This window comes from Anser brachyrhynchus, assembly GCF_964034855.1.
Source record: "Anser brachyrhynchus genome assembly, chromosome: 4".
Lineage (NCBI taxonomy): Eukaryota > Metazoa > Chordata > Aves > Anseriformes > Anatidae > Anser > Anser brachyrhynchus.
In genome coordinates this window covers 29,017,961-29,044,090 of record NC_137698.1, presented here as the reverse complement: position 1 = coordinate 29,044,090, position 26,130 = coordinate 29,017,961, and the positions used below count along the sequence as shown (strand labels likewise).

The following is a 26,130-nucleotide window of genomic DNA, read 5'->3' as shown; positions in this document are numbered from 1 at the left end:
ACAGAGAAGTGGATCGAGTAGCTTGAAAGTTTGATTCATTTTTCCATTTCTTGACAAGTCTAAATGCAGCTTCAATTAATAGCAGTCTGACTAGACAAGTATCAGAATGTACTTTACCAGGAAAATTATTAAATACAGTTAGAGCTACATTTACCAGATTAAAAATATATAGCTTCTCCTTATATTTGTCTTACATGGTGTTTAAATTACTAGAAACTTGATTTTGAAACACAAAATAAGATTTCCCTTCATATCTTTAACAAATATTTACAAATGTCTTGCATAAATTCATTCAGCTCTCTGCTTTTAGAGCTACCGGTCCAGTGCACATGAGTTGCCATGACTACTGCTCCACAGAAGGTCTGTTGGATCATCTATTACAAGAAACTCTATTGCTTTTCAGATGCTTCAAGCCTACATGTTGGAAAATCCCCCCCGCTATTTCCTCTTTCCTCCTACCTTTGCTCCTGTGTAAGCTAAATTCAGCGCACATGTGTTCAGAGAGCCATGCCTGCCCTTTAATCAGCGACCGTGTCACCTTTATCATTAACAAAAAGAGGAGTTAAGATTAAGAACACAATCCTCCAACATTTTCCTCACATTGCCATCACCCAGGGAAATGCCTCAGAAGAGACCTAATGCCTAGATCTAACGCAGGGGGGAAAAAGGGTAAGTAAAGACATCTGACTGCATTTGGGCCATTACAGAGCCATTTTGCATAGAAATCCAGGAACCTGCCAAGAATCCACTGGCCAATTTCAATCAAGTTTTGTCAGAGGTTAGAAGTCTTACAAACACCTTTTTCCCATAAATGTCACAATATTTGGTAGCCAAATCAAATACTCTCAGCAGTTCAGCTGCAAGGGGCACAGTCTAGTGCCTGGCACTGGGGCGTGCTGCAGCCAGCTGGGTGGTCAGCGCACATGCACGGAGCCAGCAGCTGCTGCCTGGGCCCATTTTCAGCAGCCAGAGTACAGAATTCATCAGCACACGCCCCCCATGTAACAGCAGAGAACATAGTAGGGGAACCCCCAGCATCTTGGGTATGGGCTGAACAAAAAAAGACAACAGCCGAAAATATTTGGGTAAAGACAATGAAAAGGTAACAGGGTGCGCAAGGACAACTTAAGTACTGGATGTCCTCTCAAAAACTCCTTCACTAAAAAAGAGACTATTAAATAGGATAAGTGCACTTACTTGAAAAATGTGAAACTCACTCTTAAGTTGTTTACTTGGAACCAAGTAGCAAAAAGGACTTAACTCTGGCAATACTTGTGTATACATCCCAGCCATTATTGGCTATTCTGAAGATCCCTTTTTGTTTTTACTTAAAGGTAAGTCTTGAGAAACCCTCCAATTAAATATCCACATATATATTCAATTTTGATTGTTAGCATACGTTTTACTATTTTACTATTACACATTTCAGTTTTGAGCATTTTCTATCAGAAAAATTGACAGATACTCATAATTCATTCTAGCAGTATCTTTGCCACAGACTTTTGGATTTTTTTCAGCTAAATTGAGGCCATAAACTCGTTTCTTTCTATCATGTAAAGTGATCAAAAAACAATATAACTTTTCAACAAACCAAATTTTACAAGTCATAATGACTTAAGAGATCATAATTAAACAAGAAAGAACAGCATTTCATCAACTTGAAGTTGGTATGGTGCTTTGGTGAAGGATGGGTATAAGGAGTGAAAGAGATGAAACTCTTATTTTTAGTGCTCAAGGGCTACAGCAAATATTTCAAACACTGATCTCCTACAAATGTACAAAATATGCTTGTCCTTCCTGATGACCTCTTCACAGTTTTCAACTCTATTGCCCAGGAATCTTTGACTGGAATCTCAATCTTTCAGAATAAATATAGGATTTACTGAACAAACCCTGTACCTAGACTTGAGAATATGCAGCAGTCTCCTCCCCAAACTCTTTGGAAATACCAACCATTAACAATGACCATAAGTCTTTAAATTGATAAAAACTGCACAGCTCTGAATTAATCTTTGTATATATTCAGAAAGTTTTATGAGAAAAAAATGGGATTTAGGAGAAATATTTTCCCTTCCATTTTCATAAAAACAGCATCTCTGAAATGTTTCCATTTATTACTCATTTTATCTGAGATTACATGAAAATATTTTTCTAGTGTTCTACTCTGGCTGTAATCAGAAAAATATAGGGAGGAGAGGAGTTGCCTTACATGAGGACAAGCATGATTCACAATTTCATGAACGATGCACTAAATTACCACAAGCCTTGTTGACACTTAGTGCATTCACATTAGTGAGCTTTATCTAGAAAAATCTTTCATAATTATATATTCTCAAAAATCTAGCATTCATGAAGTTGCAAGCATCAAACACTTTCCTACTCAATGTTAACAGCAGCAGACCAACTTCAGTATTTGTCAGAATTAACACAGTGACTGAAAAATATCCTGTTCTGGTAAGTACTGAAAGATAGAACAGGCATGGAAGCAAAAATTCATTGCCTGTCCTGTGGGACTTTTACTTTTTCATATCCCTGCAGCCTTGCACACTCTTCAGATCCATGTTTCTTTGCACCAAAATGGAAGACAACTGTAGGATAACTGTTTCTGCCTTGGACTGCCTGAACAGGTTGGCCACTGACTAACAGCTAGTAAGGTTTTAAGCTTCCAAAGCATCACAGTGATCTGCTTACCAGCTGTCATGGAAACTGTCATTCCACTGCTGCTTCTGTAAACGGCTGGGTTACTTCAGCTGAAAATCCAGAAACATGGCCTTTTCTTTTCACCAGGCTCACTTGTCAGCTCAAAACTGCATCACATTCTGATTTTCCAGCTGTTAATCAACATAGGATCATTAAGTAGAAACACCATTTCTCCATAGGTGGAGCTGTTCAGTAAATGAATCACTGGATGCACTAACAGCATGCTATATTCCTGGTTTCAACTTAATCAAAGCATACACTGGCCAGGGGGATAGCTGTTTTCTTGGAATTCACATGGGGTGATGGGAGGGACACTTACGGAACAGATGGAAAAAATATTGTGGGGGATCACAATACTGTGTTGTCTTATTTCTTTTAGTATTCTGCTGCCACTGCACACAGAAGTGTCATGTATCAAAATGCTAGACAGTAGCCCAAGGAGCTTCTAAATACTGGGTGCAGTCTTTTGCCAACACAACTTCTGATCACGACGATAAGTATTGGCAAAAGGAATCACATATGCCATAGCAATGTGCATTCACATTTCATCAGATACTCTATTTCTGAAGTGTTCTTGTGCAGGCACAGCATTAAGAAAATGTTTTTAACCCAGCACTTAAAGTCCTGTGGGGGATAAAGAAAAAGTTTTAACCAATTCTGTAACAAACTTGTTCAATCGACTAAGACGTAAAACAAATGCCAGAGGATCCATTTGTCTTAACAGTGTAATGTCACTATCCACATATTTATATGAAAATAAAGAGTCTGCTAAATCAATAAGCATACATTGCTTCTCAACCACTCTGAAAAAAGTGAGTGCATGTCGAAATGAGGGAGAAACATGGAAGTAGAATCTATAGTCACCTGATATCTTATTAATGATCCAGTCAGCTAAATCATTCAAGACATAATAATAGCTGGTCTTCCTAGCACACTACAGTCTCGTAGGAAAGAAGTAAGCATTAGCATTTCTGGTGATTACACTAAGCAACTACTGAGTAATCATGTTTTGTATCAACACGGTATTGTCAAAGGGTGAGTGGGTGCTCTGAGATTGTCAAAGAATTGCTTGACATGGGTAGAACTGTAATAAATATAAAAAACATTTCCCACACACACATCATTCCTACACAATGTATGGTATGCCATCCTTTGCTTTTGGTAAAAGCTCCATCAGAATTTCTGAGCAACACACACTATAAATCCAGCTATCATAGAAAGCAACATTGCTACAAACTCCCTTTTTGTACATCTAAAATCTCTATATTGGAATCAGTAGGGAATGAATAGGGGAATTCTGAACAGAAGTAGCTTTGAATTCTTCCAAGACTGTTGTTCCATCTTCTGTCTGTCCTTGCAAGAATATCTGTGCACATTCTGATTTGTTTTATCTAAAATTATTGTGGACAAAATTTCTTTCTGATGTGCCTGGTTAATAATGTGCCTATATAGGGTTCATTTTTTCTTTCAATCATCAAAACTGTTTATTGAAGCAACAGATAATTCTGATTACTTCATGCATAAATGAAAATTCCAGTATTACATATATACAGTGTGATTAGAGCATAACATGTCTATACATCATCACACTAAGAAGAAAAACGTATTAGGGAAATTCCATATGATAACATCTCATGGAACTCAAGCTATTTTTTATTACCATTTAGAAACACATAAGATCTGCCTAGCAGTATTTTGATTAGCCCTCTAGTCTTTCAAGTACATACAAAAATTCAATTTCCATTCCAAAAAGGCACAACGGGTCTTTGTCTCTTTTACATGCCAAAGTTTCTCAGCCACTTAACGTAAAGGAGAGTGTGGGTATGCTGTGGGTAGTACAGCATGACTAGCCAGGTGGTATGCAAATATCAGCTGGCCAGCTTCTCATGTAGGAAGGCATCTGCACTCAAGTCTGTAGACCTGATGAAATCAGCCATAAATCAAGATTTCATGCCTTAGTACCATGGCTTCTCCCCACAGATAAAACAATGACACACAGGCTACACAACGTTGCTCAGGATTTTAGTTCCTCAAAACAAATCAAATTTACATTTAATGTGAAACCTGCACTCTTGCTTTCTTGACATTGCTATGAAGTATATAAAAAAGTTATTCAATACTACACATTTATGGTCACTTTCAGGAAGAGTACTGGGTCTCACCTTTACAACTCTGACAGCAGAGCAATGCTGATTCAGCAGGACCAACATTAAATGCAAAAATTTATTTCTGTGAAACCAATGAAGTTGGTTGGAATTTTTTTCCTCCAGAGGAGGCCAAGCATCAACCTTCTTAACATTTTGCTCACAGACTTCAAAGAAATATTTTACTTTGTGAGACAAGTCTTTTTTTCTGCCAGAACAAAACTTTCTAACAGCAATATTCTTAATAGCTTACAGAAATGTTGATGACAGAATGTCCATGACAGCTAAACCAGGACTGAAAACCTGTAACATTGGGGGTATTTGCAACATTAATTCTGCAACAAATACAAAGGCTTAGGTGGTTCTCACTTTGTTACAGTAAATCTGTTTTAAAGGATGTTAGGAGCTGCTTTACATGCTTCTCGCTTTTCAGAAAAACAGTCGGATTTCATACTTTTCATCAAATGTGTCACATTGTAAGGTGAATTGTAGCTATTGCACTGGTTTGCTTTAGTCATATCGTGTTATGGCTCATTGTGATATGACAACACATGACAAATGAAGCTAACAGAACTTGACATGCCAGATCACCTCTACCCTGCTGCAATCCAAAGATTTTATTTTAGTTTTTACTCCTACACAGTACATAGGATCACAATTCCATCCTGTCATTCTGAGGTTGGAAGGGACCTCAGAAGCTTTCTAGTCTAACCTCCTACTCAAAAGAGGGTGAACTACAGGGCCAGATGAGGCTGCTCAGGGCTTTACGTAGAGAGGTCTTCAAAGCTTCCCAGAACAGAGACTGCGTAACTGCTGGTGGCAACCTATTCTAGTGCTTGACTGTCATCACATAGAAAAAGGTTTCCCATATATTCAGCTAGAACCTCGTGTTTTAGCTTACGCTTGGCTCCCATCCTCCCACCACTGTGCTTCATCTTGCTGACCTCCTAGTAGAGGCAGCTGCTATTAAGTGCTCCCCCTCTCCCCAGGGTCTTCTCCAGGCTGAACAAAATGGATTCTCTCCACCTCTCCTCCCTCCCCAGAGGTTTACATCCCTCACAATAAGCTCAAGCTCTCCTGGGGCAGTGTCACGGGTGTGCACATGAATAAGGAGCAGGGTTAACCACCTGACTGAGGATCACACAAGGCCTGCAGAGGCCTAGACCCAAGACCCTCACCAGCAACCAACCCCTCAAAATGGCCAGGTCAGGTCAGCAGAGGAGGGCTGAGTCTCCCCCCCATCAATTCCCTGCTGCTTCTCTTCACTGCTTGAGCATGGTTCAGGCTGGGGAAGCCTTGATGCTTCCCTACACCTTCTCTCCCCTTGCTGTTAGTTGGACCTACAGGCCACTGAGCCTGCTCTGCAGTCTGTGGGGGGATAAGCAGCTGCCCCTATTGCCAGAAGTCCCAGGCTCCCACCCTTTCCTACAATGGGACTCCCCCCCACACCCCCCAAACCCAAACTGACCATAGCCTCTTCTTCATCCGTCTTCCATGCCAAGTTTTAATGTGAGAGGTGTTCAAAGTCCCTTTCAAAAATTGGCTGGAGCCAGTTGTAGAGTAACTTCAGCACAGCTGCATAGGCAGTCACCACTACACCAACAGAAATAAAGCAAAAATACTGATGGCAGAAAGTCCCTAACTGAAGGGGCACCGTGTTTCTGTCAGAAAGTTTTAAAAAAAGGTTTCCGTTATCTGAAAGTTTATAAAGTACAAAATGAAGTTGCACATGCAGAAGTGATAAACGGTGGTCAGCAAGTTTGGCCATCAATCACTTGGAAGAGCAACAGAAATAGTAAATAATACATTAAGTGCTACACCTGAATAATTGAATATGCTGTAAATAATTACTCAAACTTTTTAAAAGTTTTCTGTACATTTTTTGCAACTGCCACTAGTAAACCTTAACTGTAATATTTACAAAACACATGAGAGAAGGAAAAGCATAACTCACAACTGAAGGAAGATACATTCTGAAGAATTAAAGACTTTGATCAATAAAATTGTTTTGAGCATGCAGTGCATTTTCTAGCAGTCCTACAGAAGGTCAGTTAAGAATTAAAGACTGTTTTCCAAAATATTACATTTTAAAGTGTTCAGAAAGCAATCTTTATCGAGCAAACATGATCTTGTTTTTGATGACAAGTCTGATCTGTGGAGACATCTGTTGACTTGTTTTTTCTACATCTCATGACTTACCCACACGGCATGTGCATGAAATAGCAACATAGCCATGCTTGTAACAAGACCATGAACGAACTTTTGCGCTCTTAAGTTCTGATGATATGCAGTAGCTACTAGTCCTTCACTAGAAAAGGAAAATTTCGACCTGCTAATCTAAGACATCCTTTTTTCTCCCCCCCCCCCCCCCCCCCCGCCCCTTTCCTTTTCCTATTTGGTTGTACTTGTTTCAAATGTCAGCTCATACAAAGCTACAAATAACTGGATGTTTGTCAATGCTGAGTCTTCAAATATCTTGCAGAAAGACCATTTCTTTCTGCAAAAAAATAACTACTTTTACTCGTTCAAGGGATCAACCTGGAGGCAAGGGATGTGCACTCAGTTTCCTTAGACAGATGTTTGTTTTTTAAATATAGTAACTATTACGGAAGTTATAATAAAACTGAAGCTTACTTGGAAAGTTCAGTGTTTTTTTTTTTCTTCTGAAAATGGAAAGCACATGTTCTATACCTGTAGGTCTCTGATATGAATTCAACTTTGAGCACTTATGAAGTTAGTGGTATTAATCATGTGACTCTCCAGTGCCTGGAGATTTTCATCAAGTAAGAGGGAGCACAAGGAAACATGTTTTTGTATTTTAAGAAATGGTTTCACCGAGTGAGATAATGACATGATTTAATATGCATACAGTGTGAAAGCACAGTCATGCGATTAACTTAGAGTATACTATAGCATATCATATAGTGTTCTCTTACTGATTTTTTTAAAAATAAATGATATACTTATGACTTACAAAGAAATCAGTAGTGGTACCTGCCTTAGCAGGTAATGTAGAACAATAAGAAGCTATCAGTGAAGCTGAGGCCCATACTCTACATACCAGAGCTAGGGTTTGGGAGTTTTATTGGACTATCTTTACATCACGCACTGGACTGCATGTCCAGCCATAGCTGGAATGCATTATATGGGCTCCCATGTCACATCTTCCAGTCTAACTTTATCCCAAAGAGGTCCAGTGCATGTGGTCCAAGATTGCTGTGCAACGTGAGCAAAGGCCTAGGAGCAGGGAATTAACAAGAGAGTTGCTGCCAAAGCACACTTCTAACCCAAGCCCAGGCACCACACTAATACAGAAGTTCCCAGCTGTGACTTCATCTTTATTTCAGTGATGGTTATCTACTTTCATTACACTGTATAATTAACTTGGACCTGGGGGTGGTTAAAGATTCCTAGTGTTAGGAGTAATACTACTACACTGTAGTATAGTTTGTTCGGGGTAGTTGCAGAACAGAATGGATTTTATAGATCTGTAGCATTTGAATTTTATCTCCTATGATGGTATCATGCATCATCAATATACGACTTACGGGAAAAAAACAGTTACCAAAAAAACCCATGATTTTTGTATTTGAAAATTTGGTCTTAGTTTCTCATTTACAATTTTCAATTCCCATATTTTATTTCATATTGACAGTTTTTATGCACCTGGAAAATGCACATTCTTCAGTTACATGTTTTTGTTTTAGGTTCCTAACAAATGAATGCATAGTTTTATTACCCTCATACAGACATCCTGCTTTGTCATTTTAAAGTTAACATATGTACATGCAGGAGGAGACAGAATCAGTATGTTATCAATAACAATATTCAAAGAGCACTTTGCATTGAATTCAGAAGTTGTATATGATTGTTAACACTAGTAACAAGTAAAAGAGGACTTACTCTACAATTAAGTAAGGTTTTAGGTTTAGCAAGAGTGTATTTGAAAAATGAAGAACTGATTAAATGAAGATTTAAAAACCTCAAGAAACTGATGGGGAAATATATTGGAATGGAAAAGGACTGATTACAAAAAAAAGGTGTGTCCTGGAACTGGAAGGAAAAAATAAAAGTAACTATGAAACAAGTTCACTTAGACTGTGTGGAAGAAGTTAAAAGAAAATATTTAACCAATTTAGTAAAAGAAAAAAAAACAGGGCATTTTTTATCAGCAAAGACAGCCTGGAGCCTAAAGCTAATTGAGGTTTATGACTTGAATTTAAATTAAGACTTTGCCTCACTTTTCCATAAGGATTACGGTGTCCAATGCAGTGTCAAAGGTGCGAGAGCAAATAAAAACTGAAATTGCATCAACAGTGAGATCAAAACTCAGAGGATGATACATCTCCTGGCTACATCACATAATCACTATCCCAGGACACTAAAAGAACTGAATATAATTTAAAGCCACATATTAAGGCTATTAATAAATCTATCAAATCAGGAGCAAAGCACAAAGCTAAGTTGCAAGCATAATAGTAATAGCTAAAAAAAAATGTGATCCATGCAGCTCTCTTGTAATCTGAGTTTAGTAATAGACAAGTCCTATGTACATTTTGTGCAGAAACCTTAATTACAGGTATAGAAGTAAATAGAAAAAGACTAAATATTACCCTGCTTTTTTCATTGCTGTAGCATGACCAACTTATTGGCATCTTTCTCTGATAGACTAATTTACTCAACTAGGAGTACACATCTATTATAACTGTTCTTGAATTAAGTACTTGCTGTGATATCACGTGGGAATCATTTCTGCCTGTGGGAAGGTGGAACTGCTACAAGTGGAGGATGGCATAGAGATGACACTTTATCACTGCTAGGCTGGCATGAAATGAAGTTTCATGCAGACCGGTCTTGGTATCAGGGCCCTGACAGCATCCCACCTCCAAGAGGTGGAGTTTCCTGCATTCAGGGCCACCTTAGAAACAGCACATCCAAGGGCTGCCCCCTTTTCTTGGGGACCTTGGGCTGCCCAGCAATCACTGTGCTGTGTCTGACCACGGTTGCAGAACTTACAAGGCAGCCATTTACTCTGCTGGCTCCTGCTTCCTTGCAGCCAGGCCCCACTGCTCCCTGACATCTGGCAACATTCCTCTAACATTTCAATATTTGCCAAAAAAATACAAACAATTATTAGTGAGTTTTTCTGCTCATTAACACAGAATGGATACAAAGGTGGTGAACCTGAAGACTGCACTAAGAAATAACAGAATAATAAAGCATAAGAATATGCTGTTGCATATTCACATCAAGAGACTTTTTCAAAAACTAGTGAGCTCCCTCAAGGTTTCTAAGGAGGTGGATAACTTTCATAGACTGGTCAGTCTCATAAAGACCAGGAGAGTATGTTATGCAGCTGCATTAAGTTCATCCATAAATTAATCTGTTACAGAAGTTTATAGTGCATGTATGTGCCCTTTTGGAACATTTCCACAAACTGATCATCAGTGGTCAGGAAAGGTTAATTCATATCTGAGACAGAAAAGCAAATAGCTAGCAGGCTGATCCAAGAAGCACAATCCTGTTACACTACAAGATGCGAAGAAATTTTTTTTTTTAAGCTGAAATAAGATTGAAGAAAAATATGGACTTATTTCTATTAATATCACTGGCATAAGTGCTAGAGCCTTATAAGCCCAGTTATGTGGAAAAATGGGTTATGAATAAGTTACAGCTGTTAGCAGGCTGAGATGCCTTGCTGGAGTTCTCTTTGCCTGGGTTTTGCCCCTGCTTTGATCTGCACAATACATATTGCTGACTTGCTGCTAAAGGGTGCTAGGAACTCCATAAGCATGTATGTTCTCATACAAGGTGAAGTCTGGAACTACAGTGGTGTATCAGATTCAGAAACCTTACAGACAAGTCTGTTGAACAGGACCTTTGGGATCATCCAGTCTGAACCCCGTCAGAGCTGGGCTATGGCTAGCACTAGATCAAGTTCCTGTGGCCACTGGTTGGTCTTGGGAACCTTCAAGAATGTCCATGGAGATTATGGAATCTCCACAAAACTTGATCCAGGGCTACACTGCTCTGTTACAGAAATGTCTCCTTTATCTTCAGCCTGAATCTCCCAAAAGTCCATCTGTGGCTGCTTCTCTTTGGCTTTGCCATCTGCCACCACTGAAGAGTTTGACTTCCATCTTCACAACTCCCCTTCATGTCAGCTGCTATTAGCTCACCCCCACAGCCTGCTGCTCACCAGACTTCCTCTGCCTTTCCTTGTAGATCTTGGGCTCTAGGCCTCTGACCATTGTGACAGTCCTCTGCTGGAGCTCCACTTCATTCTTGAAATAGGGGCTCAAAGACTGGCTCTGTGTAGTATTCCAGCCTCACCCAAGCTAAGGAATAGATGAGAAAAAAAAGTTCTCTTGTTCTGCTGGCCCTGTTGTCTCTGAAAAGTAAAATCCTCAGTGATTTTAAAAATGATCTTTTTGTTGTAGTCTCAGAGGACTCCAGGAAGAATTCCCTAATCAAGCCAAAATCCATGTTCCAAAATTACAGAGGCCCAAAGCCAATGCTTATCTCCCCCTGCCACTGTCTGGATCAGGAACTTTCTTATCATGCATTACTACAGCCAAACCTGACATCAGGACTAAACTCACCATTGATATTTTTTTCCTGCATGTGAGCACCTGCTAGAATAACCCATTACCCATGCTAATCCCTCTAGCATTTGCAATAGAAAATCATCACAAGCAGTCTATAAAGTAATAGATTACACAGGCTAGGTTGTTACACTGTATGACTATGCCAAATAAAAACACTATTTCAGAAGTTTGTGCTTGTTTTTTTTGTTTGTTTTTTGTTTTTTTCTTTTCTTTGTTAGTCATCAATACTTTTTTGTTTAAAAAAAGAGGTAAAGCAGCTACATTATGAAAAATGTTAAGTTGCAGAATCCAGTGACCTAAAGATTGAACTTAGCATTTTAAAGATTTCCTCAGGAATTTAAATAAGGACTTGGTATTAAAAATTGAACAAAATAGAAATATACATAAATCATGCACACAGCTAGAGTTGTGCTTTAATCTCAGCATTCTTGTAACTTTATTTTCTCCTTAGTGCCCTTGCATATTTGACCTGTAGCTGGATAAAATAGCTAATTTTGCTTTCCAGGCCTCTGTTACTTGATGAATTATCAAATTCTGTTGGCATCTATATAACAAGTGTTCTATCAAACAGCATACTGTGACTGTAAGGAAACATTAAATTGCACAAGTGAATTTTAGTCATTACAAGTACAGATAAAATTTGACCCTATTACTAAATCAAGAGACCACCCAAAAGATTAATGCAACATGAACCATGTTGATATTGCATGTTTTGAGATATTGACCTAAAACAGAAGTGTATAACGCTGAAATATTTTCCATGTTCAGTAAACTAAGGGGAAAGAGCACCCAGTCATAAGAAACCTAAGATCCCCATAAAAGGTAACGAATTTGCATCCTCTGCTTCTTTTAGTCCTTGCTGTAACCACATTGAGATAGAGCCAGGTTTGGAGCAATGGAAGGGGAGCCATCCTCTGAATGGGAGTGGGAGCTGAAGAGGTGGTGACTGAAGCAGGCTGATGTGATCATCAACAGTTTGAATTTGCAGAAAAGGCAACAGGGCAGTAACATCGTAAGGGGAAAGGAATGAATGCAGATGAAAGCATGAGAAATCAAAAAGAATTAAATGTAAATAAAAACACAGGACCAATTCTTCTGTTTTGTGCTGTAAATTAAGACAAATCAACAGTACGTCAGGTTTCCTTGAGCAAGACTGTATTAATTTTTAGTCATCCAGAAAATATTTTGGGCCTAGCAAAATGGGCCATGTGAAATTCAGCTTCAGATCTGCATGAAGTATAAGTTCTTATGTTATGAATATAACATGTTAGAAAGGCCAGGTATGACTTGTTTCTAGGGAAAATTTCACACCAAGCCATTTTTTCAAGCACACACTTCCATGTAAAGGTCTATCTTCGACTTTCTCTCACTATAACATATGTTGGAGAAGTGTGGAGTGCAGCTTAGCAAATATGAAAAATCCAAAAGCTCACTAAGCTAAATTTGTATATGCTTTTTCTTGGAATACATCTAGAACAGAGTTGCCTTTCTGATCAACTACGTTTATAAGTAAGAATTCTGGAGAGTTCTGCAGTCTATCTACTCTAATTCTACTCCTAAAATCATTCAACTGAAAACAAGCAAAGATTATTTCCTAGATTGCAGAATTTGGCAGGTAGCAACTACCTCATAGAAATTGCATTTTGCTGATGTATTATAGCAATACCTCACTAGGGCAAAACCATTCAAACATTCTGGAGACAACTATTCCATATCGCCATTTTGTTATTGCTGGTTAACATTCACAATTTTTCGTATCAGACGTAGATTGAAAAATACAGAAAGCATATCTGTCTAGTCACAGAAGTGTCATTCCCTCAAGACCTTTTTGGTATGTATGATTTTTTTCAATGCAACTGTGCTTTGTATGACAAAATATGTATTGTAATAACGAGACAAGCAAGCACTGAAGAAGACAAAACTGAAAGTGGTACCCTACAACAGAGTTATATTTCATGTGTGTGTAAGCAGAGGACAAACAATTTCAGGAATAAGAGGAGCAGAATCTAACAGTAGTAGTTAAAATTACTGTTAGAGCTAAAAGTTGGATGATTTTGGTTTGTTTGTTTGTGTTTTTTTTTTTTGGTAGTGACTTCTCTCAGTTTCTTTAGTTCATGCTCAGTAACTGCTACACAACAGGATCAGCTCCTAAGCAAGAAAACAATTTTCTTTGAAAAGGTGATGGGTGTAGTTGTAAAACATGGGGAAATTTATTTTTTCATCTTCATGATGCTCTCCTTGTCAAATAAATGACCTTAAAAAAAATCAAAAAAACCTAACTTACTCAAGTCATTTGGCCTTATTAATCACCTCATTTTAACCCATGCAAGCTGTACTAGTAATGTTTTACATGGTCATCAGTAACAGTCACAGGCATCCTTCCTTTTCAAAATTCATTATTTCAGTAGCCCTTATCAAGACAGGAAAAGGGCAAGAATGGGTACAGCTGTGGCCAATAACTGTATTCATTATATACTGTAATGCAGAAGAGGAATAATTGTTTCTTTCCTAGAAACTAACCTTGTTGGTGCAGAATAACATCAAAACTGTGACTTAGGTGCTGCCCCAGTAACATCTTTTTCAAGGGATTGTGCTCCTGCTGTGTTCCATTTTCAGAGCCTCTATTAAAATACCACATCCAACCCCTAACATTGCAGGAAAAAAAGCACACAAGATGGAGCAATAGATTAACTTGCCATTAGCTGTCAGTCTGCAAAAAAATGCCTTCCTTATATCTGCTAAAAATCTGTACCATTTATGGGATCCTGGAGCCACTATCTAAAAAATATTATAGCCCCATGGGGAAAATACATTTTCCATATCATTATTCCTGAGGGCTTCCAAAATTTATCACTTGAGTCAGGAAAAAAATACACTGTGTAAGCCTCCTGCACAAATATGAACTGCTATAGATTGGACATATATATAGTAAGTGTACTCTGCTATTCTTTCAATAAAGATGCAGTGCTTTTCACCTTAATAAATCTTCTTGGGTGGCAGCAAGATATAACAGATAGAGTTACTCTGCCAGACATTAAAATGGTGTGAGGACTGAAAATCTATGCATTCCTTAATTTATGATCTGCTGCCTAGCAGCCGTCTGGATGCTCCAAGAAAACTGTCTGTAGGTACTTTGTAACTTTAGAAAGATTCCTTGAACCTCAAAAAGTTCAAGTGTCTGCCTCTCAGACAAGTGTTTTCTTTTGGGTATTTACACGTTCTCATCCTTCGGATTTTCCTTCTCTTGCTTAAGAGTTATTTAGCATGAGATTTACAGACAACTCCTCATACAATTTTTTTTGCTGGGATTTCACAGCAAATGGAGTAGGAAAATAAGCCCTGGGTGTGTTATTTCATTGGCTCTTTCCCCCATTCCCTTCACCATGACTTTTCAAAGCTTGCGTGGGATCTTGTGAGATATGCAGAAACAACTGCAAAGCAACGTAATGACTCATGATGGAGAGCAGAAGAGTCCATTCTGCAGAGGTGAAGAAAACAGCATGCTTTGGCTTTCAACAAGTACTTCACACACATTGTCTAATAAGCGTTTCTTAAACCAACTATCCCAATTCTTCACCACTCTAAATATAGGCTAACAAAAACACTTCTCCCAGCATATCTACATTTTTGTACTTGCTAAGTTCAAAGGGAACGAAGCAATGATTTTATTTTTTAACACTTACTGAGGCGTCTTTAACAACTGCAACTTTTCCCCAAAAGATCAGCTGACCATGTCAGAAAATAAGAAAACGGTCTGTCTCCTATCTCCAGCAGGACAGGAGGGTAGGAGGAAGTCATTAAGTTCGCAGGGATCACCTTTAAAGCTGTGTTATCTAGTACACAGCTGAAGGCACTTGGAAAAATACCAGAAGGGTATTTCGGAAGGAGGTAGAAGTGTGAAGCGATGCCCAAAAGGCATCGAGTTTTTAATGACAAGGAACTGACCAAAGTCATGACCTTCTTCCATAGGAATCACAGGAACTCTTACAGACATGCTCTGCATAAAACAAGAAATTATGCATTAGACTGCCCTTCTGTCCAGAGCAGATGCTAATGCAGATATCCCCAGATTAAGGTTTTCTTCAGATTTGTTTCTCACAGGATGCACATACATGCACACATTTATTCACACAACACTTTCTGAGCTCGCAAGTGTCCTTATAGATTTAAGCCTTCATTCCTATGACAATGTCTGAAAACAATGTAAACCTCAGGATGCTTTGCATTTTTGTAACAAATGAAATGAGGAAAGGATGTAGTTCTCCACCTCAGAGCACAAAATATCAGAGAAGACAGAGGAACATTGTGTGACAGTATTTTTTTTCTTAGTGTGAGAAAAAATAAAATTGCCAAAGTTCTATTTTATTCAAAACCCCTTTAGGGTTTTGGAATTGATCCATCTTGATCTCATTTACAGTTCCCTGTAACACATGACTTTCTCAAGACTCTCTGTCTACTATATGACACTTGGATATTGTTACAGCTGCAATGGGCACTGGGGAAAGAGTCCCTCTCCATGTTCTGTCCCACCATTCCATTCAACATTTGCTAGATTTAACAGAAAAGTGAATAAGAGGTCCTTACATTGTCTCTCTCTTCGTGTCCTAATCAGAGTCTTTCTTGCTGGTGCTGTTAGGACAAGAACAGCCATAACAGGGCCTGATGGGGCAGAGGGGAAACGTGGAGCAGGCTTCCCTGCTCACATGAGCAAATGGACATGGAACTCACCCAGGCACATTCCCCACAGAACAGACCTTATCAGTGCATCCCACATGCAAAGATGTAATGTGCCCAAGTGCCCCATACTCTTTCCACAGGCAGATCTCTTCCCATGTATTCATCTGGCAGTAACCACAGTTGGGAAGTGGATATTATAATTTTCCACAGCATGTTTAACAGAGGTTTCCTATCACTTCATATGGGTAAAAGGACGTGTAGAAGTAAATGGACATACAAAAAAGGAAAACCGGGAACAGACGATTAAAATTGTCTCAGCATATGTTCCTAGAATGCAGCAACCTTTTAGTCTCTGCAAACATAAAAATGAGTCAGAATGCCTAGACTAGGGTTGGTTTTCTTTTTTATTTAATAGAAGGAAAGAAAATATTGTTACAACAAATATTTAGCAAACTGCTGCAATGCACTTAAGATTCTCTGAATGCTCAGTTTTAAAGCACACAAAGAATGCCTGCAATCCGTTGGGCACAAGCCTAATCAATTCCAAAACACCGAAAATATATATTTTTTTCCTTTTCACTTTCAGCTACAAATTCCTCTGCATATGCTTATGGGCTCTGTGAAAGAAGACAGTGTAGTTTCTCTTGTGCACAACATACTTCATACTCAGTGTTAATCAGACAAAGATTGGCATCAGTAGTGAGCCTTTTTTCCCCAGCACTTTCAGTTCCATTAAAATGAAAAATGACGTGAGCACATACAGTTCCTGACACTGATAATGTTTTACAGTTATCACACATCAAAATAGATGCCAGGAACAATTGTGTTTAAGAACTACTGAATTATTTTCTAGATAAGGTAGAGTGACAGCTAGTATAAATAACTCATTATTTACATATCTGTCTGACATTGTGATTTTGATTTAGCAAGTTAAAATTCCATTACAGATAGACTTTTCCCCCACAATGCATTACTCTAGTATTTTAGCAGAACAATAGATTTCACACTTCAAAGGAATCAGTAGTAAAAAGCTGCGCACACTGAAACAGAAATGACTATTTAAACAGAGTGGATCAGGTCTGCAACATCACTGAGCTGATAAAAACTCTCCCATATTTCAGTGACATTTCCTACTGAAGAACAGAGATAGAGCGAAGATGAGGAGAACAAGCAGTTCTCATGGCAGAGAACTATAGAGCACAGGGAATAAAAACATACATAGGGCTGGTAAAGAAAGAAGGGAGGTAAGTGGAAGATACAAAAAGAAGCCTGGTGAAGAAATTGGACAAGCATTGAGATCCACTATAAAGCAACGGAGAAAGAAAAAGAGTGAGGCAGAAGGTGAAGAGATAGTCCGGAGAAAGGAAAATGAAGAAAGAGGGAACAAATAAGCAACTGGAAAATGACAGAGGGAGGGGAGAAAAGGCACAGAATGAATACGGTAAAAAAGCAGCAAGAAGGAATGAGAAGAGTGAGGAGGGGAAGCGCGCTATCAATATGAAGTGGAGAGGCATGAGAACTGACACAGGTACAGAAGGCAGGCTAGATATACAAAGAAGGGCAGTAGATACTTAGCAAGAAGTCAAAGAAAATAAAGAGAGAAGAGGAGAAATGTGGAGAAGACTACTAAAAAGACAGTGGTGACAGCGGTCTGAGTGGTCCTAAACTTGATCTCAGATTTTGCTTTAGACTTCTGCATCTTCACTATTGCTTTCCCCCCCCAAAAAAAAAAAAACAGACAAACCCTTTTTCCAGTCTAGCAATTGCAGATGTAGCCTGACCAATGTGCTTGTATCTGAATGGAAATAAGGTGTTTTACGTGACAGCTAACAGGAGGGCTACTAGCAAATGCACACCAATTCCTTTCTTTCTAAGAGTGTGACAAGATTTAGGTATTTCAACTCAAACAAGAGCAGACTGTTCTCCACATTCAGAAGCAAAGAAAAGAGTCAAGACAGATTCTGCTCTGGTCACCAAAGTCACACTTCCATTAAATAGCCTGTTAATATCTACTGAGGTTATCCACCCAACATATTCAGCATTTAAATCAAACTCATATTTTGTAACTTGCACATGACCAGAATTCACCACCAAAGCTGCATATTCAAAGCACCGTGTGTTGAATTTGTAAGCTACTTGGGAAAACTGCAAACAAAATTTAGGAATAATACCTCTCCAGGAGAATGACCAGATCATCTATTAAAATATAGAAGCATAAAAATAGTCTGTCTCCTGTAGAGGAATTATGAGATGTTAAAACAAGTGGTTACAATTAGACAGGTCAAACCATAAGTTTATTCATTTCTCAATATAGCCTATATGTTGCCTTCACTTTTAATTAAAATTTTGTCCCTGCAACTGATTTAGCATGGTTTTGCTGATAGGATTTCTAATAACTCATCTCTTTTGATTTGTGTTCCAAGATGTGCCTGGTGTGCTTATATTACTTAATTGCTCTGTCATTATAGTTCACATTTTAGGATGCAAAACCATGAGGCTTTCAGCATGGTACAATTGATTTAATACATTGTAATAGTTTGTAAGTGGCCTCTTATTGTCCATTTACTAGGAAGCTTAATGTGAAAATGAGTTAGGTGCTGGCATAAAAGCAGCACGCTCAGGGTGCCCTTCAAGATATTCTTGTCTTCCCCCACACCACTCTGCTTCTGAGCACTCCTTCTCTGCACCAATTCATAGGTACCGTATTTGCTAGCCTAACATCTATTTATTGTCCTCAGCACCTCATTGGAGTGCTTGGGTATGTTTAATCTTTGTTGGTCATTCTTCAGGCTATGTGTTTCCGACCAAAATGCTGAAGTGTTTAACTTCATGTGCTTAACTATTAGGTATTTGGGCTGGGCAGGCATGTAGAAGAGCTTTACTGTAGAGGGGTTAATCTGTGCACACACTTAGAATTAAGCACCTCATGGAATCAAATCTACTACATTGTAAAAGTACTTTTGTGAAATTTAATGGCAATTTACTGAGATAATACATATGACAGGTAGGCCTTGCGTTACATATGCCAAGAATATTTCATCCTGGTTCATGCTTAATATGGCAAAAGCATATTGCTGATTTAACTTAGGGCTGAAGACTTTGTTCGATACAATACAGTAAAAACACTGGACAGCCATTCTTCAGCTTTGATTCAGTTTTTATAGGTGTCTATACAAAGGAAGGCTATTAAACCCCACAAATATATGAGAGAATAATATTATCAAAAGAAGCTCCACACTCAACAGGGAAGACAAGCCAGAAATAAATTTGCCAGTATAACCCTGATTTGTTTTCAAGTGTCAAAATTTCTATAAACGCCTCAGCTCAATGAACTCATTGAGGTATTTTTCCCCCCCTCTGTTCCTGTTCCACCAAGCAACAATCTCAACATCTCTCATTGAGGTTGGAAAAGACCTCTAAGATCATCTGCTCCAACCTCTAACCTAAGGTCATAAGGTATGACATGCCTCAAGACAAACTTCGGTTAATGAAGCATGCTGCCTCATTTGTGGTAGCTGGTAAGGAGCTTTGTTCTCCTAACCCTCCTACTCGTACAGCATGAGTCAAGAGGCAAAATGAATTCCAGGAAATAAAAAATTAGGGATATTCAGGATATTTGGATTGCATCAGCAATTGTGAATGACTGAAAAGTCACTCTCAAAGTCAGCATCAGATTTATATGATTACCTACCAATTAGAAGATGATTTTCTTCCTGAGTGACAACTATACACACTTCCCTTCATCACTCAGGAGATGTGGTGCTGAGCTCTATTCTGACTTCAGGTTTTAAACAGGCCAAAATATATGTCAAATTGCCATTTGTAGACAAGTATCAAGTTCTTCCTTTCTCTTATAAACTTTCCTAAGCTATGTGCCAGTATAATACTAATTTTTATTTACAAGGTGTGTCCACTATTCTTAACATGCATTGCAATGACAAATTGCAATTAGTTTTTCCCAGGCACACACACACTGCTCAGAAAAGTGACTTTCTACCATGTGAATTTTGGAGATAAATTATTTTCCCACTCTTTCATTTTAAAAATGGGAATTTTGTCTCACATGTTAAACACTTTCATAAACACCCACTTCAGACTGAGGAAAAATTAGCCCAATTCATTCAGAAAGCTAGTTAAAAAGAAGTAATTACTCAGAATTCAACTCCTTGTCATGGTGTAGAGACCTACAAAATTCCCAGCCGCATAAATCTATGTATAAATCAATTTCAGAATAATTAAAAAGCTCTACTATTTTAACCCAAGCCCCTCTGAGACAAGTTCATGCCAAGAGCAATATCTGGGTTTGGGGTAAGCTTCTGGCAGCTTTTTGTAAGGAAAATATAACAGATGCTTTACTGCTCTATTGTTAGTTGTGGCTTCTGTGTGGTAGGCTTTATCTCACAAGAAACAACGCTTATGAAAACACACTATTATTGTATCATCTACATCATCTTAAGGCAATTTATGGACAGAATGCTACTTAATTTACAGATTATGTATCTCTCTCCTTTTCAGGCTCTGAAATACTCTTACAGTGGGATGTTGCCCCTATGTTCCTAAGGAAAAGCAGCAGCTTGCAAAGCCAGACTGTGGTGCCATGCTGGCTTATTTGAGGAGAGCCTGAAGCACCCACCAAAGCATTAACACCAGCACATCTTCCCCAGCTGCATCCATTGAAGGCCTCTCAACCTTAGAGCACTAATGTTTTCTACATAAAAAAGATGAAAGCACCATTATCGGTAAGACCCCTTAAATTGGGCTACATGCTTGGAGAACAGTTTACAGCAAGCACTTCCAGCACACCCAGAGCTAGCTATCTTCCTTCCTTCAGGCAATCTAGTAGAGGATAATAGCAAGCATTGCTTGCAATTTTCAAGAGTAACGCAAGATGTTCTGTGATATTACATTGTCCCGTATCTATCAAAGAGTGGCAAGGTTTGTTCCATCTTAGTGGTCACAGTCAGGCTGGAGCAGCGCTGGCACAGAGCACACAAGATGGCAGGACGGGAAGATGCAGAGGCAGAGTACAGGCCACATGTCTGTCATGGTCCAGCTTACATCTGGACCTTGGAACTAGAAAAGGCTGTGGATTTTTTTTTTTTTTGCAGGGCTGTCTCTCACTTAGCCAATAGGGAACACCACAAGGACTGTGTGAATAAATGTCATGATTTTTTTTTCCTATAATACAGTTCAGATTTAGTCTAGTGTTATCAATATCTCTGTTCAACTAGATCTGCAAGTCTCAAGGTTAAACTCCACAATTACAATCTAACACATTATTCAGAAACCCAACAATGACTGATTAAACTGTTTGGTGTCCAAGTTGTCAAAAAGGAGATTCACAGTAAAAAGATTTTTATGTCCCTTCTGGAACTATGTAAACCAGACTGACCAACTTGAAGATTCCTTATCAGAATATTGAAAGAAAGACCTTCTAGCATAGGCTTCCAGATGGAGAAAAGATGATCAGAGGTGGACTTAGACAGAAGTCCAAACCAGGGACTCAGTCTTGAGGAGAATGAGCAGCAACAGGAAAAAAAATCCAAGTATCACTATTGACAACTTAAATATACTCATTTGATCAAAAATTGCTAATCTTAAAACAGTGCATACATTTATTTTTTTAATCTTTCTTTCATAGTTTTTTTTTTTTTTTTTTACATAATCCGGTGTGGAGCCAGGAGATGGACTCAACAATCCTTGAGGGTCCCTTCCAACTAGAGATATCGCATGACCCTGTGCTTCTTATGCTCCTAAATAAGCGTTCAATAACTGATCCTTTGGCTTGAAAACACTATCCAGAGTCCCTGCCATTTCACAGCAATTACCAGCTCCTGAATAAAGCCCATGGTAGCAGATAAAACAAGTTTTATCTGCTGAGATTGTCTCAAGTAAGTTCACCATGACCCACAGATTGATCAGTCCAAGTGACCAGCACGGAGAATCACCCACATCTGTTTTCAAAGACTAGATTTGGAAAGGATGCTACCAAACAGAAAAAGGGCAGAGACCCACACTCATGCAGGGCTTCCAACCCAGCTGGAAGAATTTTACCCCTGCACACTGTTCGTGGGTGATACAAACAACTGAAGTTACCAAATGGACACCTGGCCCGGTTACTTTCTGTTCTGTGCCTCAATTGATGCGCACACACTGAACTTGATACTTGGTCTGTGAAACACTCTGATGATCTATCAATGGGACTGATTGCAGTAGTAGGCATTGAGTAATTGTTAATTAGCCTTCTGCAGGCAAATTATACTTATAAAGGGATTGGGTTTGCTTGCTGTATTTCATGTCTGCATGTGATGGATTCACACAAAAATGTCAAAATACTGGAAAGTTTAAGAAATTTACACCTCTCTTCTGCAACCCAAAGAAGTTCCAATTATACTGAAAAATAATTAAACTTCAGGAAGCTTATTCTCTAGGAGATTTTTCTGTTATTTTTTCAACAGTTAAGATTTATTTTTACCTGAAATATTAAATCTCTCTCTCAATGAAAGTTCCCGCACTGATATTCCTTGCAGGGCATTAGGCACTTTGATCCCTTTTGAAAATATTTCCCCAGCAGCTCCTAAGCTTTCGAATAAGCTCCAGTTCTTAAGGTGCTTTTGGAGATTGCTGACTGGTATAAGTACATAACACCAGCCAGGAGACGATGCCCCATCTGCTGCACGATTACCAAGGCACCCAGGACTGCCTGTTTAATTCAGCGGTGGTCTCCCTGCATCGCACAGAAGGACCGTGCTGCTCCACTTGGACACTGTGTGCTCAGAAGAGGAGACTGTCATTTCCTTATTAGAGTAGCAGCAGCACAATCTCCTGCACACTGCAAGCTGTGAGCGCTATTATGCTGGCATGACCGCGTGGAGCTCAATTCTTTCCAGCTCTGCAGGTTACGTATCATCGTGTTGCTCTGTTCATGCTTTTTGAAAAGAACAGCTTTGTTCAGAAAAGCTCTGTGGGAATTGAGGAATGAAAGATGCCATATAAATATAAGATAGTACTAATGTTGTTTTTTTAAAGCACATGCCAGGCTTATTCTTGATCCCATTGAAGTCAATGGGCTTTTGCCATCCTTTGATGGGACTAGAATGGGGCTCATAGTGAGCAGGGAAGAAAATCATTTTAAATGTTTAACAGCTACTTCAAATTTAAATTCTGGTACCTCATGGCAAAGAACCATTCTAAATACAAGGAAGCCTATGTACATCACACCCTGAAACACTGAACTCTCAGAAATCTCTCTGCCTTTATCATAGAACATCTCAGGTTGGAAGGGACCTTAAAGCCCATCCAGTTCCAACCCCCTGCCATGGGCAGGGACACCTCCCACCAGACCAGGCTGCCCAAGGCCCCATCCAGCCTGGCCTTGAACACCTCCAGGGATGGGGCATCCACAGCTTCTCTGGACAGCCTGTGCCAGTGCCTCACTACCCTTTGAGAGAAGAATTTCTTCCTAACATCTATTCTAAATCTCCCCTCTCTCAGTTTAAAACCATTCCCCCCATACTATCATTATCTACATGAGTAAAGAGTCCCTCTCCACCCTTTTTATAAGAACCCCCTAAGTACTGAAGCCTGTCTTGCAGAAATGCAAAGTAAATAAGGAAGGGCATTCATATGGATAACACGAGCATCAGGGTCAGGAAGTTGAGCCTCAAAGCACACACTAGATTTCTGAATAACCATCTTGTTCTAAATCAAAGACACCCAGACACTTTATTCTAAGATAGCTAACTCAGGTTCACAGATGTGACCATCTCAAGACATCGTGGATCTGGGTCTTCAATCCAATTCCACTACTAAGGAAAAATTCTTCAAACTCTGTCCTAACTACATTAACTTAAGCATTAACCTAGTACCATTGACTGTCCACTTCTGCAACAAAGTAGTGATCCAATGGACATTTGCTTTTCATAGAGGCAGTTATGAATTATAATCAGACCAAGACTCCCTACACAGCAAATAAGGGAAGCAGCACTGGGGAAGAGGTGCGTGACTACAATTAAAGAGGAGGAAGAAAACATTAAACATTTATACTAAATATTGGCATTTCACAGCTTTCTCACGTTTGACTTTGCAGTATTGATGTGGTTTTAACTGAAGTTTGTCTACAATAATTTGTGTTACCAAACACTATGCTGAAACTTCTGTCATGCACCATAGTGGCAGCTATGTGGTTCATTGCTATATTTGCAACTTTTAAAATAATTGCAGAGATCTTTTCTATTTGACCAGGCAGAATAACTAACAGTAGTAAGGTTTAATATTTTTACAATAGTAAAATGGTTACTGTAAACCAGCCATTAAAAGGAGATAAGAAATTACTTCTCCATACAGCACAAATACTCTTGGAGCTGAGGAATAGTGAGCCTCTAAAATCAGGTTACATTCAGGTTCTGGTCATGAATAGAGTGCAACAATAAGCATTTCTATTGCTTCTAACCCAAGCTTCAGCCTTTCCAAACATTATTTCCTTCTGATTTCTTACACCATCTCTCTATCTCACTCCTGTTTCCATCTCTGAACCATACTGTCTAGCCCTTTGTTTTCCTGGTGTCTAACCTAAGCACCCATCCAGCAGAACAGCTCTTCCCTTCTTAGCCCTGCCTGGTGACAGGTTTTGTTTTACACTAACACGTTCAAGTACTTCGTCTATTTGAGTCTTCCTTTCCCCCCTGTTTTTGTCTTTTCCTCATTTGGCAATACAAGAAGATGGCCTTTCCTCCAGCAAAGCTTAAGGTGAGAACTACAAGCAGAGAAGACCCCTGCCTGTTCCCAGTCCTAGTGCCATGCAGCACAGTGTGCTACAGCACTCAGGACTTCCTCACACACCCTGCTCAGCACCTGCATTCACAAACAAGAGCTTGTTCACTAGGAATGATGATTCAGGTAACTTTAAACACGTCTCTAGAGAATATGCTCAAAAGGGCTATTTTTAGACTAAACATTAGTTTTGAAAGAACTGGACATTAGAAGAGAGGAAGTAAATTGCAAAATGATTTGTTAAATGTCAGGCTTATGAAGTGTAGCAGAACAGTAGTTTTACAAATTCAGGCAATGAAGTAACCTTTCACCACAGACATGGACAGAGATGGAAATTAGACAAATTAAAATGCAAATTAGTTCTCAAAGCCATTCTTTACTTAAATCTTAGAAAGAAAGGAGCCATAGCTAAATAGAAATGAAGAGACTCCCTAAATGGAGTATGTTTGATTCCCAGTTCTCTCCAGCTTCTGTTTTTCAGATACAGATTTCACTACTTACTAATAGAAATATTTCCTTTTGCTAACAGGAAGGCTTTATGTAGTAACATTTTAAATGAAAAGAAACAGTCTAGAATTTCCCTGAAATTAGATCCTATATATACTTAAGTAAACGATCTACCTATTCTCATGACAAGAATTGTCTTTTTTCATCATCATTTCTACAGAATACATATACTTATTTGTACTGTAGCTCAAGTTTAGAGAATACCTTCTACTGCCTACATCTAAAGATCAGAAGATAACATGAAGAATGCAAAAAATGAAAAATAAAAAATAACCACAATGTACTATTAAGTATCCAGAGTTTGCTCATTTCTTACCTGAGGAGCTCACTCAGAAAGCAAAATAGTCTTCTCTCACCTAAGGTACTGTGCATTGTCTTTGACTGCTGAAGAAAGAGGACAAGTAACTCCAAATGTGATTTTATAATTTTTCCTACTTTTTAACTAATTACACAACAGGTGTATTTAATGAGTCCAAGTTTCACCATTTAGCCATTTATATAATCTTTAGAAGGTAAACAGGACTGCACATCCAGATTAAACCTGAGTATATCAAGCTTTGAGCAAAATGGTTATGCTATCACAGCTTTTATAGTGCTGTGAAAAAGGACAGGATCACCTGTCATAACCATAACTGTATGGATATGACCAGAGAAATGGTTGAATGCACTAATCAGAAAAAAAGAAGAAAAAAAAGGGCAAAAAGGATTTCAAAGGTGGTTCC

At 38.8% G+C, this 26,130-nt stretch overlaps 1 protein-coding gene across 12 annotated transcripts in view; it reads right to left on the bottom strand.

Annotated features, from left to right (window-relative positions):
• The window catches only part of LOC308195033 (uncharacterized protein), a 95,219-nt gene that overhangs the window by 29,588 nt on the left and 39,501 nt on the right, over positions 1-26,130 (bottom strand). For 5 of the 12 annotated variants that reach the window (XR_013951151.1, XR_013951152.1, XR_013951154.1 and 2 more), the window contains exons 1-4: positions 25,892-26,126; positions 25,725-25,792; positions 2,692-2,831; positions 460-538 (exon numbers count right to left, since the gene is read on the bottom strand). The exons of 1 other annotated variant lie outside the window; for it this stretch is intronic. Coding sequence is in view for 1 of the 11 variants with exons in the window: in XM_080591808.1 (XP_080447934.1) it covers positions 25,725-25,792; positions 25,892-25,894 (71 nt within the window). In the remaining 10 variants the exon portion in view is untranslated. Of the gene's footprint in view, positions 1-459; positions 539-2,691; positions 2,832-25,724; positions 25,793-25,891; positions 26,127-26,130 lie in introns of those variants that run through there. 6 more of the 12 variants (XR_013951153.1, XR_013951157.1, XR_013951158.1 and 3 more) reach the window with 2 other exon arrangements.